Source organism: Lepidothrix coronata, unplaced genomic scaffold, assembly GCF_001604755.1.
Source record: "Lepidothrix coronata isolate B3197 unplaced genomic scaffold, Lepidothrix_coronata-1.0 Scaffold186, whole genome shotgun sequence".
Classification (NCBI taxonomy): domain Eukaryota; kingdom Metazoa; phylum Chordata; class Aves; order Passeriformes; family Pipridae; genus Lepidothrix; species Lepidothrix coronata.
In genome coordinates this window covers 1,013,279-1,036,701 of record NW_016690366.1, presented here as the reverse complement: position 1 = coordinate 1,036,701, position 23,423 = coordinate 1,013,279, and the positions used below count along the sequence as shown (strand labels likewise).

The 23,423-nt window shown below is 43.5% G+C and overlaps 1 protein-coding gene across 4 annotated transcripts in view; it reads right to left on the bottom strand.

The window, feature by feature from the left end:
• Positions 1-23,423, bottom strand: part of BICD2 (BICD cargo adaptor 2) — a 78,882-nt gene that overhangs the window by 17,071 nt on the left and 38,388 nt on the right. For all 4 annotated transcript variants that reach the window (XR_001877418.1, XM_017830943.1, XM_017830945.1 and 1 more), the window contains exons 3-6: positions 6,076-6,228; positions 2,967-3,419; positions 1,409-2,428; positions 195-346 (exon numbers count right to left, since the gene is read on the bottom strand). Coding sequence is in view for 3 of the 4 variants with exons in the window: in XM_017830943.1 (XP_017686432.1) it covers positions 195-346; positions 1,409-2,428; positions 2,967-3,419; positions 6,076-6,228 (1,778 nt within the window). In the remaining variant the exon portion in view is untranslated. The remainder of the gene's footprint in view (positions 1-194; positions 347-1,408; positions 2,429-2,966; positions 3,420-6,075; positions 6,229-23,423) is intronic.

Sequence of the window (23,423 nt, the reverse complement as noted above, 5' to 3'; positions counted from 1 at the left end):
TGTTTTGTAGCAGCACATTACATCCCTGCATGCTCCTCATCAACAGGAGCATGTCACAGACACACACTGTAAGCAAGGATCTCGGGAAAAGGCACCCCCCCCTCCACTCTCTGCAGGGGTGCGTGGGGAGGATGTCCAACTCTTCCCCACACCAGCAAGGAATGAGGTTTTGCAGAGTTCATACGTTTTTTTACCTTGTAGCAAACATTGCTCTCAGGGAAGAGAAGGTGGCGGCGTCTTCTTTCAAAGCCTTCAGCTCATTTCGCAGCTTCATCATGGTCTCTGTAACCATCGCTTTCTCATTCTCATACTTGCTTTTTAAGTTGGCAAGGGCTACCTCTGCAGTCTGTTGGTGACCAGGAAGAATGGAAACGTAACATTTAATGAAACTCTTCACCAAATGGCTGGCTAAGAGATTTCTAATCACTACTCACATAATGAAACATTTACTTTGTACTGGAATGTTAAACTCGTGGTCGACTTTCTTACACGGATAAAATAAAGCTTCATTTCTGAACACTGGGAACAAACATAGGAGTCTCCTACTCCCATTAACCATGCAGCAACATCAAGGAAGTTACAGAATATACATGCAGGGACACCTCCAACTACTATAATAAATTAAAAGTTTATATACTTCAACACAAAGGAATGAAACAGCCTATTTAGTATCTTGATATTTAAATGCATTTGCAGTTCTCTAACCCTTATAGCATTTTGCCTGTCTTACATTTGGGACACCCTTATTAAAATGTGCAAAAGAAAACTTAATGTATCATTCTTAAACAACACTATATACCTTCTTTTTTTAAGGACAACTTCAATTTCCATTGCTTTAACTGCAGAGGAGATGACAAGGAATGTCATGTGGCATTTTAATGGCAGTTATTTTAATCTACTACACTGCTAACGTGTGTTGAATGTCACAGACCAATCCCAAAGACTAATTTTATCTTTCACCCATTATTTTGACCATGTTCTTATATTCCATCCTCATCTTGGAAGGCTCTCTTTTATTTTGCAGTTTGAGAGAAAAGAGTACTTAAGTTTCACAACTCTTTAAGGGTAACTACTAGAATTCTTTCAAGTGAAAAATAAGATTTACCTCTTCATTTTAGGTGTCTTACATTAAACATAACCTGATGTAATTCAGACAAACAATAGACTGAAGTCTCAATAAAGTCTCACGAGTATGTGACAACTGAAGTCAGTTCCAGCCGCAGCTCTCAGCTTTACAGAGCTGGGTGCCTCTAATGAACAGCCTCCTTCAGCCTCAGACTACACAAACATCAGCACCCAAAGCCCCACAGAGCTGAGGGAATGGTAGTGTGACCTCAAAGATAAATTCCTTTGTGTTTCTGACCCAATCCCTGACATTGTGACCTTCACACCTGTAACACCTGGTTACCTGTTTGTTGGCCTTCAGCACAGTTCTCAGGGTTGCTATCTGTTCCCTCTTGGTGCTCAGCAGGGACTTCAGCTTCAGGATTTCTTCCATGAGGGCTTCCTTGTCTTTGTCCACCGCGGGCCCAAGTTCTTGAGTGGCAACACGCTGCCTGGACAGCTCGGTTGTTCTGTCCACAGCAGCCTGCAGGTGTTTGATCTGGTCCCGAATTATGGCGATCAGGTTGTAAATGTTCATCGGCTCCTTCCGAGGATCGGACACAGGGGATGGCAGAGATGACACCGGGGATGGGCTGCTCTCACCACTTCCATTCTCTGCCTTTCCCAGCTCAATAGTTAACAGCCCTTTAGAAAGAAGAATGGGAGACCTTCTTCCCTTGGCCTCTGGACTACTGCGCCCACCTTTACCTTCCTTGTAGTAGTCCAGCATTACTCTGTTTGGAGTTTCATTGTTGCACATGCAGACATGGTGGTATAAATTGGCCAGCTCTTCACTGAAGGTGACTAGTTCATCTTGGGCCACGCTGAGGCTGCCCTGTGTTTCTCCAGCAACATCACTGACTTTCTTCAGCTCCTTCTCCAGCCTGGCCACCTGTTCTCTGTCATGCCTACTTGACTTTTCCAGCGAGGTGATCTTTTCAGTGAGAGCTTGGTTCTCAGTCTCATATCTACTCTTCTCTTCCTCATATTTAGACTCGCATTCTTTATATTTGGCCTTCAAATTTTTGAGCTCTTCTTTTAGGTCAGTAGTTTCTGCCATGGCCACCTTGTACTTGCACTCCAGGATCTCTGGCCCATTGATGTCAACCTCATAATAGTCTCCATCTTCGTGGCTGTCTCGGTCCTTCTCGTTGTCAAGGGCAGACTGATGCTCCTTGCTGGCCTGGAGCTTCTTCATGGCATTCAGGTTTTCAGTGAGCCTGCCAACTTTCTCATGCTGCTCTGAGAGGGCCCCCCGTGTATTTTCCAGCTGCTTCTGAGATTCCTGTAGCGTTGTTAACAAGTTTACCTTTTCTCTTTCCATCTGAAATGCGGGAACACAGACATTTACATGAAAGGAACTGTATCACTTAAATGGTTTAATTCTAAGAGGCAGCAACTTAGCCAAGGGTCCATATGGTTACAGTGATCCAATCACTTGCACATTATGGAAAAGGCTATATAATGTGTTCTAAAATTATCTCAAGTACAGTGTTCACTGCCAATTCTTTCTCATTCCCTCTTTAAAATAAATGTACATTTTTACACATTTATTCCCTAGCTGACGGTCTCATTGTAAAAACATCGTTTCAGCTAAAGACAAGATAAAGTTTATTATTATCAAATAAATATTACAAAACGTGCAGCTAGTCTATGGGGAAAGCTTGGGACTTCATGAAAGACTCAGAAATATCAAAACAACAAACATTTAACATCCTCAAATTCTAGATCAACCAAAGCCTTCACGAATACAGTATGAACTCTATGGTGGTCACATGAGATATCGAAAAGACCAAAATTACGCCCCAAACAAACTCTAGGAGCTATCTGGGAGCACGCAATTCTTAAGGAAACCCATTTACCTGCACAAGCTGCTGTTTCAGCTTCTGGATTTCAGAAATGTTTAACTCACTCAGAAGATCTGAAACCAGACTTGGGGCGGGAGGGAAGCTTTCGTTCTTCTTGGGCGTGGAAGTGCTGTTCTTGCCGTTGCTGAGTTTGCTGAGGCAGTTCTGCTCAAAGCCGTTCATGATTTCATCATTGTTGGGCTCCGTGGCTTCGTCGCTGAACTTCAGCCCATCCAAAGAGATGTTCAGGTGGCTGTTGTACATGGAATCGTTGATGTTCATGTAGTGGGACAGCTCCTTCCGAAGGTTGTTCTTCTGCTCCCGCTCCGTCTTCAGCGTCTCCAAGGCCTCCTCCAGCTGGCGCTCGGAGATCTCCTTCAGGCGGATGGCATCTTCCAGCTGGCTGTTGAGAAACTCAGTTTCCTCTTCAAGCCTTTTGATTTCATGTTTCAGGCCTTCAAACTCCACCTGGAGATACGCAAATGGAGGAGAAAAAAACCTTTAAAGAAAATGTGCCTGCCTGCAAGGCGTTTTGCTTTTGAATTTCACTCAAATGTGGTGGAAATAGAAAACTTTTTCTAATTTCTGGAGCCTAGTTTTGGCACTGTGACTGTGCCAAAAAACATGGCTTATGGAATTTACATTCACAGAGACCATGGACTAAAATTACCAAGCAAACTGTCAAATGAGCTGATCTATTCCAGCTTAATGAGGACAGATGGGAGATACAGTGTGTGATACAGAGGCATCCCAAAACAGGCCTTCCTAGCACAGCATGCAAACATTTTCTCTGTTTAACTAACAAATTCCCTGGCCAACCTTCCCACAAAGTCAAGCTCCACATTTCCAAAACCCAGCATGGCAAAGCTACACTTCTGACACTGCTGCACTGCCATCACTGGGTTAAAACTGCAATCAAGCTCTCTTTTCATACATTCAAAATAAAATATTTTATCGTTTTTCTCATCATCATTTCAGCACATCTTGAGAGGGCTACAGCTCAGACTCTACGCTTCAGACTCACACTGATGAGTTTGATGACATGCTATATGTTTTTACCTGTAAAACTTGCACTGAAATTATGAACATCAACGATTAATGTGAAATTTTGAATCACTTGGGGGAAGTAGGGAGGAAGAAAGCTTAAAGAATATTTTTCCTTGCCCTGAAAGAAAGGAAATCATACCACATGATATATGACACTATTTATTTTTGCCAATTGCTACATGAATTTTAGATGCCAACATAGAGCAATCTGGGAGTGCTGTACCACACCCAACTTACAAAGCAGGAATCAAGCATGTTATGTTAATTCAGTGATGCAAGTTAAGCCTGGGAAAACTTGTTATGTCAGCAGGATAATTAAAAGTTCATCAAATAAAGTTCTTTGAGATAGAAAATTAAATAATCCATTGTCATGAAACAGATGAGCTCTGGATTGTGTATACAGCCACTAAGATAAAATATTTCAGATTGCAGTCTATTTTCAGAGATTCCAGAATACAAACACAGCAGTCAATAACTACTAGCAACTATCAGGATAGCATCTGAGGTTAGGTTTGGCTCAGCCCAGAATGGCAGCATATCTGAATATGAATATTGTTATTTTAGAACATGGACATGGAGCTGGGAACTATCACTTGCTGTTGTGAATATGATGAACGAGACAAAGAAGGTAAAAACCAAAAGAACTACATAGATTCAATTTTACCAGCTCCCTCTCTCTTCCAGCCTTCATCCAGAGCACGACAGACCCTTTTGTCCCCATAGCAGGATGTCAGGGCACCCAAAATTAGACCAAATATATGTAGATGAGAACAGGTCCACCCTGGAACCCCATTTTGGGCAGTGAGGCCCAAAGTAATAAACACTGACACAGAATTACACCTGAAGATGAATAAAATGCATTCAATGTCCCAAATATGGGGCAGTTTTCATTCAGAACACTGAAGGACTTCTGCAGCAAATCCTAAAGAGCTTTTACTATGTGCTGACTATAACAGATGGTATTAACACTGCTGTTTTCGAGTATTATCATGGAATTGTAGAATCAAAGAATGGTTGGGGCTGGGAGGGACCTTAAAGCTCATCTTGTTCCACCCTCCTGCCATGAGCAGGGACACCTTCCACTAGCCCAGGTTGCTCCAAACACAGTCCAACCTGGCCTTGGACACTTGCAGGGATGGGGCAGCCACAGCTTCTCTGGGCAACCTGTGCCAGGGCATCTCCACCCTCACAGGGAAGAATTCCTTCCCAATATTCCATCTCACCCTGCCCTCTGGCAGTGAGAAGCCATTCCCCCTTGCCCTGTCTCTCCAGGCCCTTGTCCCAAGTCCCTCTCCAGCTCTCTTGGAGCCCCTTTAGGCACTGGAAGGGGCTCTGAGGTCTCCCCAAAGCCTTCTCTTCTCCAGGCTGATCAGCCCAGCTCTCTCACCCTGTCTCCAGAGCAGAGGGGATCCAGCCCTTGGAGCATCTTTGTGTTCTGTGCCAAAGACCACATAAAATCTAATTACCTCCACAAATGATAACTCAGGGAAATTCTTAAGAAGTTCCAAGAACGTAGTTTCCTAAACTTCTGAAAATAGGTGGAACTGTGCAATTAAATGTGACTTTTCAGACAAGCAGTCCCAGAGGTGTGACAGTGTAGAGCAACTACAACAGCGATGCAAATTTAGGGAAAGTAGCACAGAACTGGAGAGATAATGTAAGGATTAAGTAATAATTAAAACATATGTTCAGAAACACCCCCATTTCCAGATATTGTAGAGGAGGGAGGATGGATGGATGGACAGATAGATGGATGGAGAGGATTGTAAAGAGACACTGAAAAACTAGTGCAGCAAAAGGACTAAACCAAGTAACAAAACGGAGTAAGAGAGAGAAGGCAATGGAAGGACTTGGAGGTCAAAGTAGAGGCAATAAAGCATTATGACTGTTATAAAACAGAGTCAGAAAGGACTTAAACATTTAGGGACAACTCTTGGTGATAAAATATAGAGCTTTTAGTCTCAAAAGTAGTACAAACCTAAAGAAGGGGTTGGATGTTCAAATGAGACAGAACCATAATGTAACACAGGAATTAACTGGTGCTACCAAAGCAAACCTCACTGGTTGAAAAACTTGCCTGATTTTGCTTGAGGACAGACACTTGTTTCTGGAGACAGATGTTTTCCTCTTCTAGCTCAGTATAGTCTTGCAGCAAGCGTGCTTCTCGAAACTTATATTCCTTAATATCATCTCGCAGACGGGCCCTTTGGATCTCCACATTCTGGTTGACCTGGAAGAACAAACAAACCCCCAAATGATGGTGATTTGGTCAGCTCAACTGAATTCCAAAATTTTACATCTTTCCTTATGTGCGCTAATCAATTATATTCTACTGAAACAGAAACTCTTCCCCACGCCCCTGAAATTACAGAAAACTAAGCCATTTATGTATTTATACATAATTAGATTTTTGTTTTCTTGCTTCTGTTACAACTGGCTCAGAAAAAAGTCCAGAAACAAGCATGGAAAGCAGCATTCCCACCTGTGTCGTCCCACTGGCTGCAAACAACAGGCAACAGCTTTCCAGACCAGAAGTTAGTGCCTAAATCTGTTCCCTCTTTAACAAGAACGGCCTTTTCACGAGAGAAAAACAGATTCAGATGACTCTAGATGTTCTTATTTGGACATGTGTTTGCTGGTGCTTTTCAACAGGTATTTTCTTTATGCCCAGAGCAATAATTTGAAAATGAGTTCTAAGGAATTCTTTTGGAGAGAGGCACTGAGTTAAAACTCAAATGAAATCCAAGATCTCAGGTAGAAAAAAATAGAAGCTTTGGTTGACTTATAAAATCTTTCCTCCCCTCAGCCCCAAGACTTATGCAAGACCTTAAAAAAGGACTTTAAAAAATCACCATTGTTTCAAAATAGGCAAAAAGTAAAAACCAGTATGGTGGTGTAGTATTATCTTTGGATCTTTCATGAATATACACAGACACTTGAATAAATTGAGCTGGCACATATCCAGCTATGGGAATGGCTCACTGTACTTAGCTTTTATTTTTTCCAGTATTATTTTCCTTCAAGCCACATCTTCAAAACACCTCATTAAAACAAACTGAAAACTATGTTCTAAAACATCAACAGAATTATTGATATAGGCAAACAGGCACTACAGTTGTTTTTACAGGAGGGATCCACACGAGTAACCACACAGGTACCAACAGGCACCCACAGCACATGGAGATAAGGGAATGTTTGCAGCAGGAGCGTGTGCCAAGACTTGAATCTGGCACGTCCACAGACACAGAATCACCTGCAACTGTTAAGACCAATAAATTTAAATTACAGCTCCCTCACATGTCATTTAAAGATTAGATTATATAAACTTGTCTGTTTATTTTTAGCAACAAAGAGCAGAGCAATACCTCACGGCAGACTGAGAAGCCAAAACTGCTGCAACCAGACACTACAGTACACCAAGGCAAATGATAGGTTGCTATATCCCATATTCCATGCCTAAGTAAGTGTTGGCTCTACCTTTGCACAAACCCAGGGCCGCAGGGAAAGCTGAAGGCTCACATGAGTTCACATCTTTATGTCTCCATAACAACTGCAATGGAGACCTCTTGCCTTTGGCAGAAAGAGCCTCCAGCCAGATAATCCATACTGTTTAACAGGATTGCAAGAGGCTCCATCAAACAAATCATCACACTATTTTCCCCATTCCCAAGGGCAGACCTCCCACAAAGCTACTGGTGAGCTTCTCTCCCCACCATTCAGGCTGCTTTGCTCCTCTTCCTCCTTGGATGAGCTAATCTTTGTAGAGGTCAATGCCTGAAGAAACCTTTGGAAACTGTCTGGTCTAAAGAAAGAATGGTTTCTGTCCAAGCCTGCCTGTTTCATTCAAAGCAACAGCGAGAGCTCATTATTTAACGTGAAAGTATTGTTGTGCTTGTCTAGCACAAGAAAAATCATTCTACTTCCATGTGTGTAGGAAGGCCAGGTTTAAAAATAGCTCCCTTGTTTCCTGACCGGGGAAGGGAGATCTAACCTAGATTTATTGGCTGTTTAGCAAGCTGTGCATTCAATTTGCTCTCAGCATTCTCCTGTCAAATAAATGTGCATGCTTGCAAGCTGCAAGGTTCAACTGGATGCCATGTGATCTTGTATAACTGACCAAATGGTGGGATTTTCCTGCAGGACAGAGAAGCTAAAGGTACTACATCCTTCCTTGATCAGATTTTTCCATTACCCATACAGAAAGTGGTATTTGTGTGATTTAAGACAGACACACACACACACTGCACAGGTGGTGTTTCACACTTCCTCTGGTCTCTGGAAAAGGTGGGGAGTTCGAACGTTCCTTTGACCCTTGCTGCTTCAGTGGCTCAGGGGCATCTTCCTTCCTCCTCTGCCCTGAGCACCCTCTGAGCACAGGGGAGAAGAGGGGCTGGAACACACAGGAATGTCTGGCCAGGCACTTGGCTGTAGCAGGTCACACCTCCACCCAAAGCAGATCACACAGTGGCAATGATATATTAAAGTGCTGTGTGGAGAACTCATAGCCATAAAATTCCACTGAGTGTTATTCTACCTGACAAACCCCTCAAATTCTCAACCCAGAGAACATTCCCACTATGCAGAACCCTCCCATCCATCCTGCCTAAGAAAAGACTATGATCTGTAGGAGATTTTGCCTGATCTAAAGGCCACAGACTGCCTTGTTCCTGCTGCTAGAGAGATTGCCTTCAGCATTTTCACCCTCTCGGCTCTGCCTCAGAAGGGTTCTGCAAGAGACTCCTCTGAGTAGCACTGGTACTAGAAAGAGCAGGAATTCCTTCAGGACCAGTCTGAATTCACCCTTGCCTGCATGTCAAAAGCACAACTACTGTCCTGCAACACTGCTAGAAGCCTACTTTTTCTAGGACACTCCAGCATATAAACGTTACGTGTAATTTGACCCTAAGAATTATAATAATTGAGAGAAAAATCTCAGGTAGCTGATTCCTTCCTTTGTCCTGGGCACTGCATAGTGGCCTCCAGGTCACCAGCCAGAGGGTGATCTTGCAAGCCAAGCTGTGTCACTAGCAGGGGTTCTGTTGCCCTGAACTTCACCAGCTCGTGAGGTCAGTTTGGGTTCCCTGCTGTAGTAACATGCTCATGCCTGATTTTACTTATCTATCATCATCAAGAGCCAAAGCTTAGTTTGCTGAAATGTGTTACTAATTCTAGGATTAGATTTAATTCTTTTAAGTATATCTACGTATGATCATTCCCTCTTGTGTTATTCGTGGGAAGGAGTCACAATAAAAGGATGCTGCCAGTGGAATAAACACAGTGCAGTCAGACAGGACAACAACTCATATGTATTCTGTTGCTGTGGGGAGAACAAAATCATAGAATTATTTATGTTGGACATGACCCCTAAGATCGTTATCACTAACAAAACTGCCAAGTCCATCAAAATATTCAATTAAACATCTCTTAGACACCTGAATAAATACAGGTATGAAAATTGGAAAGACTAATCCTCAGGTTCTTAACTTAGTCCCCTACTCAGTGACCTACTGAACAGTGAAATTAAGAAGTCAAAACCTGGGCCATTAAGCTTTCCTGTGCATGAAAAGAAAGCTTCAGGTCAGTCACTAGACAATACCACAACTAACAAGTTACATTCTTTAGGCTCCAAAGAGCAGCAGTTTGGAAGTTGTGTAGGAATTCCCTGCTGCCCATCTGACTTTAATGGCATTTCCTCTGCATATGTGGGGACTGGGGTCCCGTGGCAACATATCACATAACTGTGTAATTAAGGGCTGGGATATAAAATACCTTTAGAACCAGAATTGAATTAACATTGCATAAGAACACAAAAATCTTCCCCTAGTTCTCAACTTACAAGCTTACAAGTTGTTTTCTTTCTCTTGTTTTCTTATAGATACTAATCAAAACACTAACTTGAGAGAGAAAAAAAAAAGATAAAACATTCCATTAGATCCAGCTGTTTATTACATCAGCAAAAGGTTTGGAAACCTGAACTTTCAGTACTGCAACAAAGTTCACCTGCATGACACGGCTGTTTGCAGCTCCTGGCAACGGGCAAATGCTTTTGGGGCACAGATGCAGACTACCAGCACCTCGTGATGATGGCCTTCCCTCCCTCTTCTTCCTCAGATGTGGGAGTTTCAAGGGCTTCTCCTTTTTAAAGTTTTACCCACTCTGTTCTTACGGTAGAGAAGCTATAAAATTGTATAAAAATAATTGTTTATCCACGTGAAGGGAAGGAAAGTGCCACGGTGGCCTGGCTCTGCTGCCCCACTCATCACAGAAGAACTTGCCTCCAGTCACACCAGGATCCTGTGCACACACATACTGCTACAGCGTAAGATGTTCCTTGGTAAGAGGAAAGATTTATAAACAAAACACCTGTCAGTATCTTGGCTCAGACCACCTTAAGTTAGGAAAAGAAGCAATTTTATTTCCCACACAAGCCCCGTATAAAATTCAGGGTATATCACCCCCCCACACACACTAAATGCAGGGAGGCTGGTGCAGACCTACAGCCAGACACAGCTACACCTATAGCTGTGTTCTGTACCCATGACAAAGTATCTGTGCCTCAGGATTCTCTTTATCTGTGATTAATGCTGGGGTACACCTCTATTAATGTACTCAGCTCAAGATTTACTGATTTTTTTTTTTTTTTTGCAAATCTTTAAATAAAAACCTTTGAGAAGCCCTGACATTACAGGTGAGCTTATCACAACAGTGGAGAACAAAGAAATGCACTGTCAGGGAGTTTTTTCTGCACAATATTAGTGAGATCACAGTTGACAGATACCACAGCATATCCTGGGGCCAGTTAAATCTTAGAACTACTAAATGGTATTAAGCCTTGATACAATACATATGTCCTCTTACTTACAACTCATTGCTTGCTACCTGTTCAAACATTTTATCCAAACCAAAAGCACACCCTCCCAACCCTTCCTTTGTCAACGTTATTTTGTGTGCAAAGGGAGGGTTAACACCTGGGCTCATGTGCCAATATTTACTTCTGTTTAAGCTCCCTGCTCCAGTGATGCTCTCCAACTACAAGCTAAACCCCAGGTGAGGATAAACACACCTGACCCTAAGCCACAGGCTGTACCTGCCCACCCAAGTGGGCAATCTTTGCCCAGGAGCCTGCTGGGCACTAAACTCGAGGTGTCTGGCACTGCTGCAGCCCACACAGGCAGCAGCAGCAGTGTGATATCTTTACAGAAACAAACAGAAGTGTTTCTACTTCTTCCATGGTGTAGAAGAAGCTGGGAGGGCTGGGGTGAGCCTTATGATCAGAAGCTGGGGGCACTGGTAGGTCTCAGATCAGAGGATGACTGTTTAAATCCATCTGAAATAACTCAATTTAAAACTGGAATAAGTCAGTTATTGTTACTGGTTTCATTTCCAAACGGTGATCTCATCACCTATAAAACTGAGCCATTTTTGAGCTGCAGGAGCACGAGAGGGGAGCCCATTCCCTCTGTGCATTTCCAGCCATCCTTCTCCTTCAGAGACCTGGGTGTGTCCTCCTGGAGCTTCAGGCAGCAAGTGGGCCTGTGCTGGGCACCTCAGCCTTGGCTGATCATGGGAGTCTGGGTGGAAAATGCTGACCCAGCCTAACAACAGTGTTATGAATGGCACTGTGTAACACTGCTACTCAGCCTTCCCCTCCTGCACGGGACTGCTTGCTTAGAGCAGTGAAACTCCAGCTGCTTTTCAAATCTCAAATCTAAATGCTTGGCAGCTTTCCATGTCCTTCCCTGCCACAATGAAAAACATTTAACCCTTCCAAGGCCTGCCAAATAAGCTTTTAGGATTACAACAGCCCTCTGCATTCAATGGCCTGTCATTCCCCCAGGTTTGGGAGGACATGGGGATGTTGTTCCCTGGGGGATAGCTGAACTCTGATAAACCTCTGAACTCAAGCTCTGACTGCAGCAAGTTCTCCCTATGGATGCAAACCAGCAAGGAAAGGTTAAACATGCTTCCAGAAAACAAAATGAACACCAAACTAGCCATACTTACACACGGAGCTGTCACTGCCTCCTTTGTGGGCTTGTCTACAGCCCACACGCACAGGAAGAAAAGTCACGCCAAAGAGGTATTTCAATTAGTAGCTCTAAGTCACATTTACTTTAAAAAAAAGCATGTAGTTACATCAAACAGATTTATTTATACTTCAGATTGAGGCTGCTTATTAAAAAGTTAATAACCAGAATCATTCACCCCTGTGTCTGCACTTCTTAACAGCAAACAGCAACGAAACTCATCCCAGTGAAGTGGTGAGGCTCTGCCCAGGGAAGCCGTGGTGATTCAGAGGAGTTACAGAAAGAGAGATCACAAAGCAAACTTCAAACCAGTAATGTGCTGCAATTCATTTCAGACCCTTGAAAGCTCTTGGGGTTTCATTTCCTGAACCAAAATTAGATTCTTCTGATGCACTAGGTGTCTTAGGAGACTCCAACACATGCAATCCACTGCGACACTTTGGTAGCGAACTCAGAACTGACCCACTTCCCCTTCTGGAAAATGGGTGAGCCTGGTGAAGGAGCAGCAGGGAATCAAATTCCAAAGGACCTGCCCTTGTCATCATAGCAGTCAATGTCCTGAACAGTCTCACTTTTTCCTAATCAAGCTAAACCTGGGCTAACATTATAGTGTTTCCATAAATCACTTGTCTAACAGACCGATAACTTCTCAGTGCTTCTCTCCCCAGTCTTTTTGCTGCTACTTCTGCTTTGTTTTGTTTTTATTTTAACATCCTTCTGTTAATCTGTGATAATTACTGTTCAAAAAACTCCCACTTCAGTGATTCTATAGAACAACTGCTCCACACTGTGCTCCATGCCTCCTGCCTGCAGTCCGAAACTGCTGAAGAATTCAAGTCTGTTCTGTCCCCTGTCAAATCCCCGCTCAGCCTGAGTCATCAGAAACGTCCACAAACCACCTATTTTCAATAATCATAAATACAAGTTTGTCTTGTAAATTAAAGCCTGCCCTTCTCTGTTACAAGGGCTGTTGAAGGCTCCTTTATTTTATTACTCTAATATTAAAGGCCTATTTTAAAGCTTCCATTAACTGTTTCCAGTGGTGACAGTTTTTCTTGGCCAGATTTAACACTAGCTGCAAGTTCATGGGACTTCAGCATTAGATACCACAAAGCTGTCAGACTTAAAAGAATTTACAATTAAAATAATATTGACAAAAAGCCGAAGTTAGTACAGCTATCAAAGATTAGAAGTCTCCTACTGACTTAATTTGGCCAGAACTAATTTACATATAAAGCATGAGATGAAAGCTTTGGCTGGATTTATCTTCCCAGCATTAGTGTCCTATTTTCACAAGGTGCCACACCTCCAGAATGTGGAATGTGCCTATCTTACACTTCCCAATCCTACTGAGATACAATCATCTCAAAGCCACTGCCTTACAGCTCCACTACTACTTCAGACAATTTTAATGAACTGACTTCCAAAGGAGTTCTCTATCTAAATTAATGACACCTATGATACCACTTTATATGTAACAGAGGCTTATGAAACATTTTGCTTACATTTAGACTATGGAAGAGGTACTTCTTTCTAGAAAAATCCATGGAATAAAGGAAAATACTCTAATACTGAAGAGTATCATATGGAAGCTGGTTAAAAAAAAAAAAAAAAAGTATTTTCCCTGTACAGGCATAGCATTCCTGGTGGAGCACAGCAGGGGTGAAGAAAATGCCTGGCAGCTCCAAAGAACAAGAGGCACTTGGTACAAATCACAAAGTGACACCCATCCCAGTACAACTCACAGGAACACCCACTTGCCCTCTGCTGCCTGGGGCGCTCACAAACACCGAGCACTCGTCATCTAAGAGAAACCACACAAGTGAGGGATGCAGTGAGCTCTGTCCTGTGATCCTGGATAAAAACCATCATCTTCACTCTCTATCTGAGCAGGATCTGCTAATGGTACAGTTCTATCAGTCTTTGCTCACACCAACAGCCAACTTCAGCCAGGGTCATCTTCTGACTGGCTGAAGGACCAGCTACAGACACCATTGCTGTCAGGTTCATGCTGCCCAACTGGGACCACTCAGCATTCCTAATCCAAAATTGTGTTTTTCTAATCCAACAGCAATGTTTTCTATTAACTCTTCACACACAACAACCCAACTTGCACACTATTGGACTGTGCAAATTGCAATGTCTCTGGTGCAAACTATTTTAAAGCAGTTGCTGTGTATAACTTACACTGAGCTGGAGGGAGAACCCCCAGTGAGAGTAAAAGATCAAGTGAAAAGGGACAGAAAGGGAGATCAGTGTGGGTGTAACCCCAGCACTGCTGTTCCACAGCCTGCAGTTCTGTTCTCCAGCAGACAAACTGTAGGTTACAACAGGAGCAGGACCTAGACTTTCTTTCAACAGCCTTGTTTACTACTCAGCATGACAGACTGTAATAACTTTCTGATGACTTAATACAATTACTTCATATGTACTATGACTAAATGCTGGAAGCTCCTTCCCTTTTTGCAGCTGTACTTCAGCCAGGGTGTTACGTCCAGCCTGTATTCTACAGAAACAAGATGATGTGGGGACACAGCAACTGGATCTCCATCAAATAATGACTAAACACTGTTTCCAGAGATTTCCTTTGCCTCTCGACTGTTATCTTACAGCTACGAGAGGTTTCGAAAAGCCCAAACCACCACAGGATCAGTTGTGCTGAATATAATTAAGCCACAGCATCCCCTTCCTTGCAGGAAGCAGCCAAGCTCTGCAAGCAGAATACAGCCCAGTGAAGCTGCATACCAGGCATTAGTAAGATACTGGTCTGTCCACTCACAAAGTGCTGGTCTGTGCCTGTTATGTGCCCCAAAACACACACACACACAAAAAAAAGTCTTTGTCCATATAAGAGTAACACACTGCCCTCTTTCTTATAGAATGGATTATCTTCCTAAGAACTGTTTTGATTAATGACGTTAAAATTACACTGTATAAAAACCTGCAGGTAGGCAAAACTGGCAGCAGCAGAAACGGAAGAGTCCCTTTGCCATGAGAAAGGCCATCTTCACTGACCCCACACTGGCTTTTCCTGCCACGAGAGCTTTTGCTCCTCTGAACTCAAATGCCTGGGACACTGGGAACATCAAACAGCTCTGCTAGAATAACCACGGGAACATACTCTGCCATCATTAAGACACAAAAAGGGCAAGTTCCAGATTTTATCACAACAGCAGAAGTGGTGCCATTCTGTTGTTGGAAGTAGTTGTGCTGACATGGCTATCTATATATTGCTAGTTAGCCATAAGTTGTCCCGACAAACATCGCTCCTGGAGCTGCTCACGATTTTCACAGTGGCCACACAACTGTAACACCACGAACCTCCTCAGAGAGTCTCAAACTCCAGATCAAAACTAGTTACTCATGAGGTTGCAATCAGTTGTCTTTTCAATCTCCACAGCAATGGAGGGTCAGGATAATGTTGGTAAGAAAAACCAAGGTCATCTCTCTGGCTCCCTAAGCTGAGTTACCCCACACAGCAGTTGGGATCGCGTTATTTGGCTCAGTATTTCCCTTCAGTTCTGGCTGCATTAGGAACAGCTCAGAGCAGAGTCAGTCTGACACACAGGTAGCTCTGGTCCACTCAGCACCAATTTCTCTGGGCTGCTCCCATCTGCTCAACTTTAGAGCAGCAGACACCTCCCTCTGAGCAATCAAATGCTAACAAGTAGCAGGGGTTAATGAGTAGCTCCACTGACTAATGAAAAAAAGGGAGATCATTCTAAGCAGTGCCAATTAAAAAATCTGGACCCCTTCCATCTGCTATGGAGGGAGAGTTGATCTTGTTACCAACCCCAATTTATTTCACCTAAAAAACAAAACAAAAAAAGGCTAAAGAGCATTATCAAATCAAAACCAAACTTGAAAACCAAACCATAAGGTTAAAAAAAAAAAAGAATGGATTTTGATAGAGTCACAAGGGCAGCAACAGCAGAGCATTGCTATTTGTGACACTATAGGCACGTCCCTGGGCTGGCTCTTTGTGCTTCTGCCCAAGAGGTATTTTGTCACCAGCCACATTCTTAAAACCTTCCAAATGTTACCTGAAAATAAATCTTGGGGCAGCTCTGAACTAGTCCATCTGCACACAAGATGAAACAAAGGACGGATTTTGCCAAGCACAGCACAGCTCTGAGGCACACTGTGGTACATGCTCTTTCCTATTTTCAAAAAATGCCAATCTGACCCAAACAAACCCTTCCTGGATGGATTGCCAAGGATCGCCTCCTTGAGTGGCAGCAGTGCCAAGCACAGGAGAAACAAAGCAACCTCCTGCTTCTGCATCCTAAAATCCCACTGCCAGCAGAGAGGAAGTTTTCAGTCACGGGGTGGGGGGGGGAGAACCACACACACACCAAACAGGACACAAACCTCTTTAATTAACACTTTGCACAGCGACTTTAAGCCATTGTTTCACTCATTAGTGTGTCTCCAGCTCCCCTCAACTGCGCAGATTGATTTTACATCTGTTAGAAGATTACAAGAGGCTTTCTCTCTCCACTGCTCACACCCTCAGAAACCCTGGGCAGACCAAAGGTCATCATGAAGGTCACCAGGAGCTGTGACTGAAGAGACAGACTCATCCTGCCTTCACTGTGGCACCCACAGATGCCCAGCGACTTTGTTATAACACAGCTATGAAAAGCTCCCCCAGCAAGTGTGCTGCCAGGTCAATTCCCAAACAGTGGAGGACTGGGAATCTTAACTGCTAATTGAAACTTGGAGGATCACATTTAGAGTGTTATAATGTCAGAAGAGCAAGAGTTTATTTTAATATTTCTTTAAAATCTGAAAATACGCAGTGTTCAAATGGTGACTTTCAATGTCCCTGTTGTCAGCATTAGTTCATTTTGGACACTGAGTTTCCAGGCAGCAGCCACCACATCAAGGGAAACACTGCTGTTAACATCTTTCCTTGGAATATATCACTGCACAACAACAATAGAGAAATCATGAACAGATGCCTCCTTCAGTACGTGCAAAGCACATCAACTCAGGTTTCTACGACAATTTGTCTTCTTCAGAATGGGTTTCTATTATGCTTCAAATGGCTACAAACTACACAGAGTACTGCCTTTTCATGGACATACTATGCTCTTGCTAAAGGAAAAAAAATTTAAAAAATGAACCACTACCAAAAAGGAATAAAACCCAACTTCACTGCAAATAAAAAGGGAGTGAGAGAGCAGCAGCTGCCACCCGCAGCCATCGCCAGTGTGCTGAGCCAGCACACAGCTATCACACCATGAGCAACTGCCTTTGAACTTCTGGCACTGCACAGAGGGCAGGTTTTTGCAAAAAAAAAAAAAAACAAACCCAAACCAAACCCCACCTATTCACACTGTGACCCTTCTAACTCTTTCAGCACATCAGCGGACAAGAAATCCAACCCTGCACACTAACTGTGATGGGCTCAGCACCTTCAAGAACCAGGGTCATTGCTGTCCAGCTTTTAGAGACAGAACCACTTTTACATTTGGAGCACGTCCAGCAGCTGAATTCCAGCCATGCTGCTCAGTTCAGATATAACTTCCAGTGTATTTTAGCATTATTATTTTTATTATAGGCTTCTGTACACATAGTTAAAAATAACCAGCAATGAACCAAGAAATATCTTCCACACTGCTGTGCATTACATGTAGGCCCAGAAGGCCCAAAAGGTAACAAAAAACCCACAGGTAATCGGTTCTGCAAGAGCCTGTGTGCTCAGAGGCTTTTCCATTAGAAGATAAGGACTGCCATGGAATCCCTGAACAAGGAGAAACGGGGGAGAACCATTTTTATCTGCTGAGTGTTACACTGTAAGCTGTGTCACACTGCTGCTTTCCTCTCAAATTCAGGGCTGCTAAATACATCCATTTCTGTGACATTTCAGGGCAAAAAGGACAATGTGTAAATGCACCTGCCTCCTGCAGCCTGTCCCCTCCAGCTCCAGGGACTGGCAGGAGACTCCCACAGACAGCCCCAACACGACCCGGCAGAGTGACCCCCTTGGCACACTTTTTTTTCTTTTAAACAAAATGCCCTTTTCTCCATGCCTCACCAGCCCACAACCTGGTTTATTTATAAAAGTTTATTTAAAGCAGTCAGCTCTCTTACAAGTTCATCTTGCTTGTATTTTTTCCCAACAACTTGATTCACCTGCCTCTATATCCACCTCTCCTGCTCTGCTGCCTCCAGACTGCACCCGAGTCCTGGCCCTCAGGCAGCTTCCTCTGGTACCCCAGGCTGAAGCATAAAGCCACCCACAAAGTTCTGCTACAGGGGTGTTCTAGCAAAGCTCACCATATTCTGCAACAAAGACATTACTATTTTTGTTTTAGCTCCTTAGACAGGAGCTCCTTGCTCTTTGCCAACATCCCACCCCGACCCTCCACTTTCTTCTCGCCTCTTTCTCTAGGTCAACAACCCTGCTCCTGTTTCTTTGGTGACCATGATGAGTTTCTCTCACAACTCATTCTGCCTCCATGGGGATCCTACACCTCCAGAGACAAGGTTTCTAGAAAAGCCTTTATTCACACCTCCCTTCAGCACAATCAAAACTCTCACACTGCCAAAACTCCAAGCTCCATCACTCCACAGCAGCCAATTCTACCATCAACTTCCAGAGCTTTTCAGCCTCCTTCACTACTAATTCAAATATTACCACTAAAGTCATCTTCCTTCCCCTTACTCCAAGTCATATTCTCCACGAAAAACATGTCTTTTCCTCACTTCATGCATCTGACACCATTTTAATGCCATTCACATCTCTGACCTCTTTTTCCAGTCTTCCCACTTCAGCTTCCAAAAGCTGCTCTGCTGCTATCTTTTTTTTTTGCTTGGAAGGAACATCTCTAGAGATCAAGTAATTTTTTCTTCCTTTCTTCTGTAAGATTCTTATCATGAATGACAATAAATCTTTCAACAGTTCCCTTTCTCTAAGCTATTCACCTTTATATGTAGCATTACAGATTAGACACTATTCAGAATGGGAACAGTGGTTTACTCCACATCATGTGAATGTGTACAGAAGTACTCTCCAAGCATATTTCTGCTGGATGATTAAGATTACCTCAAGTTTCTTTGACGTTTGCAATGTATCCAGAAATATCACAGAAATAACATTGAGAATTTAATATGATTTTTGTTCAATCGAAAAATGTATCCTCCCTTTCCTCCATTTATTTAAAAAGGGAAGAGTCCTCCTGATTTGATACAGAACTACAGGTCAGACTTCCTGAACCAGAGGGCTTCAAATCTAGAATATACTATAATAAACTATTTGAAAACACTTTTGGCCACTTACCTGTAGTGCACAGTGTGCAATTTACAGCACAATAAAGTGTTGCTTCCATATATTCTCTGCTGGAACAAACCCCATGCCTTCTTTAAGCATGGCTCCTGATAGCACTTTTAGGGAATGCAGAACATGGAGGCTTTTCTCAACTGGGTTGCAGGGGAGAGCTGCTGGGCGTGTTCCTGGATGGGTTATCAGTGTGTTCAAGGGGGAGGAACAGAAAGCAATACAAAGGACTATTCAGTATCTTAGCTATAAATCCTCGTGGGAGAGAGACCTGTAATCGTAACTTTAGGAACACTCTTCCTCCCCTGACGATGTTGAGGAAACCTAGAGAACTTTAGCAGTTGGGTTACCAGTTTATAGAAGAACTCTCAGCCATCAGCACTCTGAGAAGGGTAGGTCTAACAAACAACTTAACGGCCTACCATGGAGAAAACACTGGCTCCAAAAAATAAATACTTGTTAGCAATTAAACAGTCAGATATTGTGGACAGACTGTGTCCCAGCCCCCGCCCCAGCAATACCTCTCCCACCTCTGTTTGCAGTATTTTAACTGCAAGGCCCAGAAAGCTGATACAAGGACCTGCAGATTCCATGTCCAAGGATGTGGAGAGATGACTACTAGCAATTATTTTGTGGAAGGCATGTGGAAGGCAGCCATGGTCCAGTGGCCTGACTTAAAACAGCACATCTCATGCTTCCAGTGACTGATGACCTGCTTCCACTTGAAACTTGTGTTCAGCTTGGGCTCCTCATGACAATAAGGACTTTGAGGAGCTGGAGTGTGTCCAGAGAAGGGAAGGGAGCTGGGAAGGGGTCTGGAGCACAGGTCTGATCAGGAGTGGCTGAGGGAGCTGGGGGGGCTCTGCCTGGCAAAAAGGAGGCTCAGGGGGGACCTTCTCACTCTCTACAACTCCCTGACAGGAGGTCATAGCTGTGTAGGGGTCAGGCTCCTCTCCCAGATAACAAGCATCAGGACATGATGAAATGGTGTCAAGTTGTGCCAGGAGAGGTCTAGATTGAATACTATGAAAATTTTCTTCATTGAAAGGCTGGTCAGACATTGGAATAGGCTGCCCAGGGCAGTGGTGAAATCACAGCCTCTGGAAGTGTTCAAAAAACATGTGGGTGTGGTGCTTAGAGACATGGTTTAGAGAATAGGATGGAGGGGTAAAACTGATAGATCTTAACAGAGGTCTGTGTGCTGGGTATCCATTTTTCTACAGTTAAAAACAAAGAAAGAACCCCCCATGATAAACAATTGTATGTCTGTGTTCAGAAAAAAAAAAAAGAGGGAGAGAGTCCCCTGCACACAGCAGGCCAGGTAACTGCATGGTGCCTGTTATCCTTCAGGTCTAGACTCTCTTGATAAAGCCTGTTAGATGTTAGTGAAGAACAAGAAAGTTTCTTTGGAACAAACCTCAGAAAAACAGCTTCCATCTTACAACTTTGGAGGGAGAAAATTGTGCATATGTGCTGATAACTTGAGGGGGTTTAAAACGTGCCGTTTAATATTGTATTGTACCATGTCATGTCAGCTATTTCTCTTGACATATATAAAAGCACACACATTAGAGTATATTTCCTTCCTTAGTTTACATAATCAGAACACCTTTTCCTTTCCTGGTAAAGAATCCCTCCTTTATTTTTCAGCTTCTCTGTTTTGGCCACAGCCACCTCATGACTTCACAGCCCGATCACCCTGTGAAATCTGTTTTGGTTCCACTAAAACACAGTAGAAACAACAGCAGACTAAAAAGGAATAGCAATTAACAATTTCTCCTTCCAGCGACTCTTCCAGGACACAGGAGCTGCTGAGCTGGTTAATAACAGCACTGAAACTTGTTCTTGGTAACCACCCCGTGGGCCTGCCTTGACAGGCCACAGTTGGATAATTCAACAGAAGGCATCAAAATCACTTGTGTCTGCTACAGCAACCCCAGGTGTGCCAAATACCACTCTTCTCCTTCCAGAAACAACACCTTGCTTCTGTGCAAGTGTCCTGAGAGGTCACAAAAGGAATGATGTGCTTCAATGTGCTTCCAACTGATGTGGGCCAACATCTTGTTTCAACCCACCACTGCTGCCAGGAGCATCTCAAGGGGAGCTGGAACTCGACCACCCTCCTTGTGCCACTACTAAGGACTGAACAGATTCTTTCAAAAAAGTCCTAGCAACAGTAAAGCTATCCTGTCAGACAGCTACAAAACAGCAGATAAAAATGTTTGCAGCCAGCCCTGACAAGTAAATCTTCCTTGAAAATAAAGCAGAGATTCAGCCTCAATTGATTTCCTGTAGGGTATTTCCTGTGGGGTTCTGTTTTGCTTCCTTCAGGTTTTGACAGGAAGAGCCCTCTGTCTGGCCAGAGGGACACACAGACAAGCACTTTCCACATCCTCCCACTTGCTTGGATCAAATCCAGAACGGTTGCAATGGAAGTAAAGTCTCCTGTTCCCCCAGACATCCTGCAAGTCAGTGCTCTTGATAGGCACTAACACAGGGCTTCCAAAACACACACAATAAAGACTAGGTCTGTCCACAAACATTCTCTACAAGAAGATGGAGGAGAGCTACAGTAATTTTTCTTTCACCAGCAGTCAGAAAAAAAATGAAGGAAGGAATTTCCACTCTGCAGTATAAAACAGTAGATCATATTCCACCTTCATCCCCAACACTTTCAGACTACAGCAGCCTTTTTTCCAGCACAGTATCTCCTTGGACTAATATCAACATAAAGCTTTCACCAGGAGACAGGCTGAAGCTAAGCATGGCACCAGGGACTGAGGAAAACCACACTGCTCTTCTTGCTAACTAGCTTACTACAGCCACATGTTATCCTTGACTTCTCTCACACAAAGCTTTCCAATTAAATTCACTTTTTGACCTATACATTATCACAAGAGGCCTGTGCATACCCTCCTGCTTCCACTTACTGGACAGCAATGGTGAAACAGTGACTGTTTGAACCACTTTCTGATGCACCATATGAGAAAAGCCAAGTCCCTCGAGTTGCTCCCGTTGGCTTGGCTGTTTTGTGGGCCATGAGGAGGCCAGTACAGGTTCTGTTCACATACCCTGCCTCACTGTTCCCTACCAGTAATTATGAAAGGCAAATCAAAACAGAATGCAACACTCAAATGGGGCATCTTCAGAGGAAAAGAATCCCAAACCACACACGGTCAACTGGTCCAGATGTTTTCATTTTAACACTAAAGCTTTCATGCCACTTCTTTTTTCCTTCTCGCCCCTTTGCCCCACCCCAGTTTACTGGCAGGAGCAGAAACAGTGAGGCTAAAAAGGAGCATGAATACATGTAGCAAGCACCATGACACAATGCAATAGGCAGAGGAACCCCTAACTGCATGGTTCCAGTTGTTCATCACATTATATTTTGATTTTTATTTTTCTTTAACTGAGCTTAGTTTCCATTCAAAGTTTGGAATCAGTCACAGCCAGTTAAATTATCATCAGCCTTTATTTCTAGTCAAGTGACTAAATGCCTCTTCCCCCCTTCAACAGAGAGAAGCTTAAAAAAAATCAGAATCTTCTCAAGAAACCTGCCATCACCCACTTCTCCTCTTCCTGCACTCTTCCATCCTCACTGGGGTCTTTGTGCAAAAGGCTGTATGGGGGAGGTGGAAGGACAAAGCACAAGACAAAACCTACTTTGAAACCTTGCAAAGGGCTCATCTCAGGGCTGCATAAAGCAAAATGTAGCTCCCAGCAAAGGTGACTGGAATGTGGCAGTATCTGGAAGGAAACATCACCTCCAGCTGCAGTGGCACTGGGAGCAGACTGGAACTCTGCTGCTCAGCACTCTTTGAGCAGGGTCTGGAATCCCTCAGAGACACCAGGCTGCCTCTGGGGTGGGAAGGTTTTCTGTTAAGCCAGTCTTAAAGGTCAGGAAATGTAGACAAGAGTTGTGTGTGTTTGCAGGAACTGGTTCCCTGTCTAATGACAAAGCCTGATTCCAGTTCTCTTATCCCACAGCCAGGACCCAGGAAGTTAAAGGAGAAGCTGACTGGCCTGTTTGATCACCTGTGACAGTTTGCACCAGGAATCTTCTCTGTCATACCCCAACGAGAGGCACTAGGGAACTACCACATCTCCACAGAA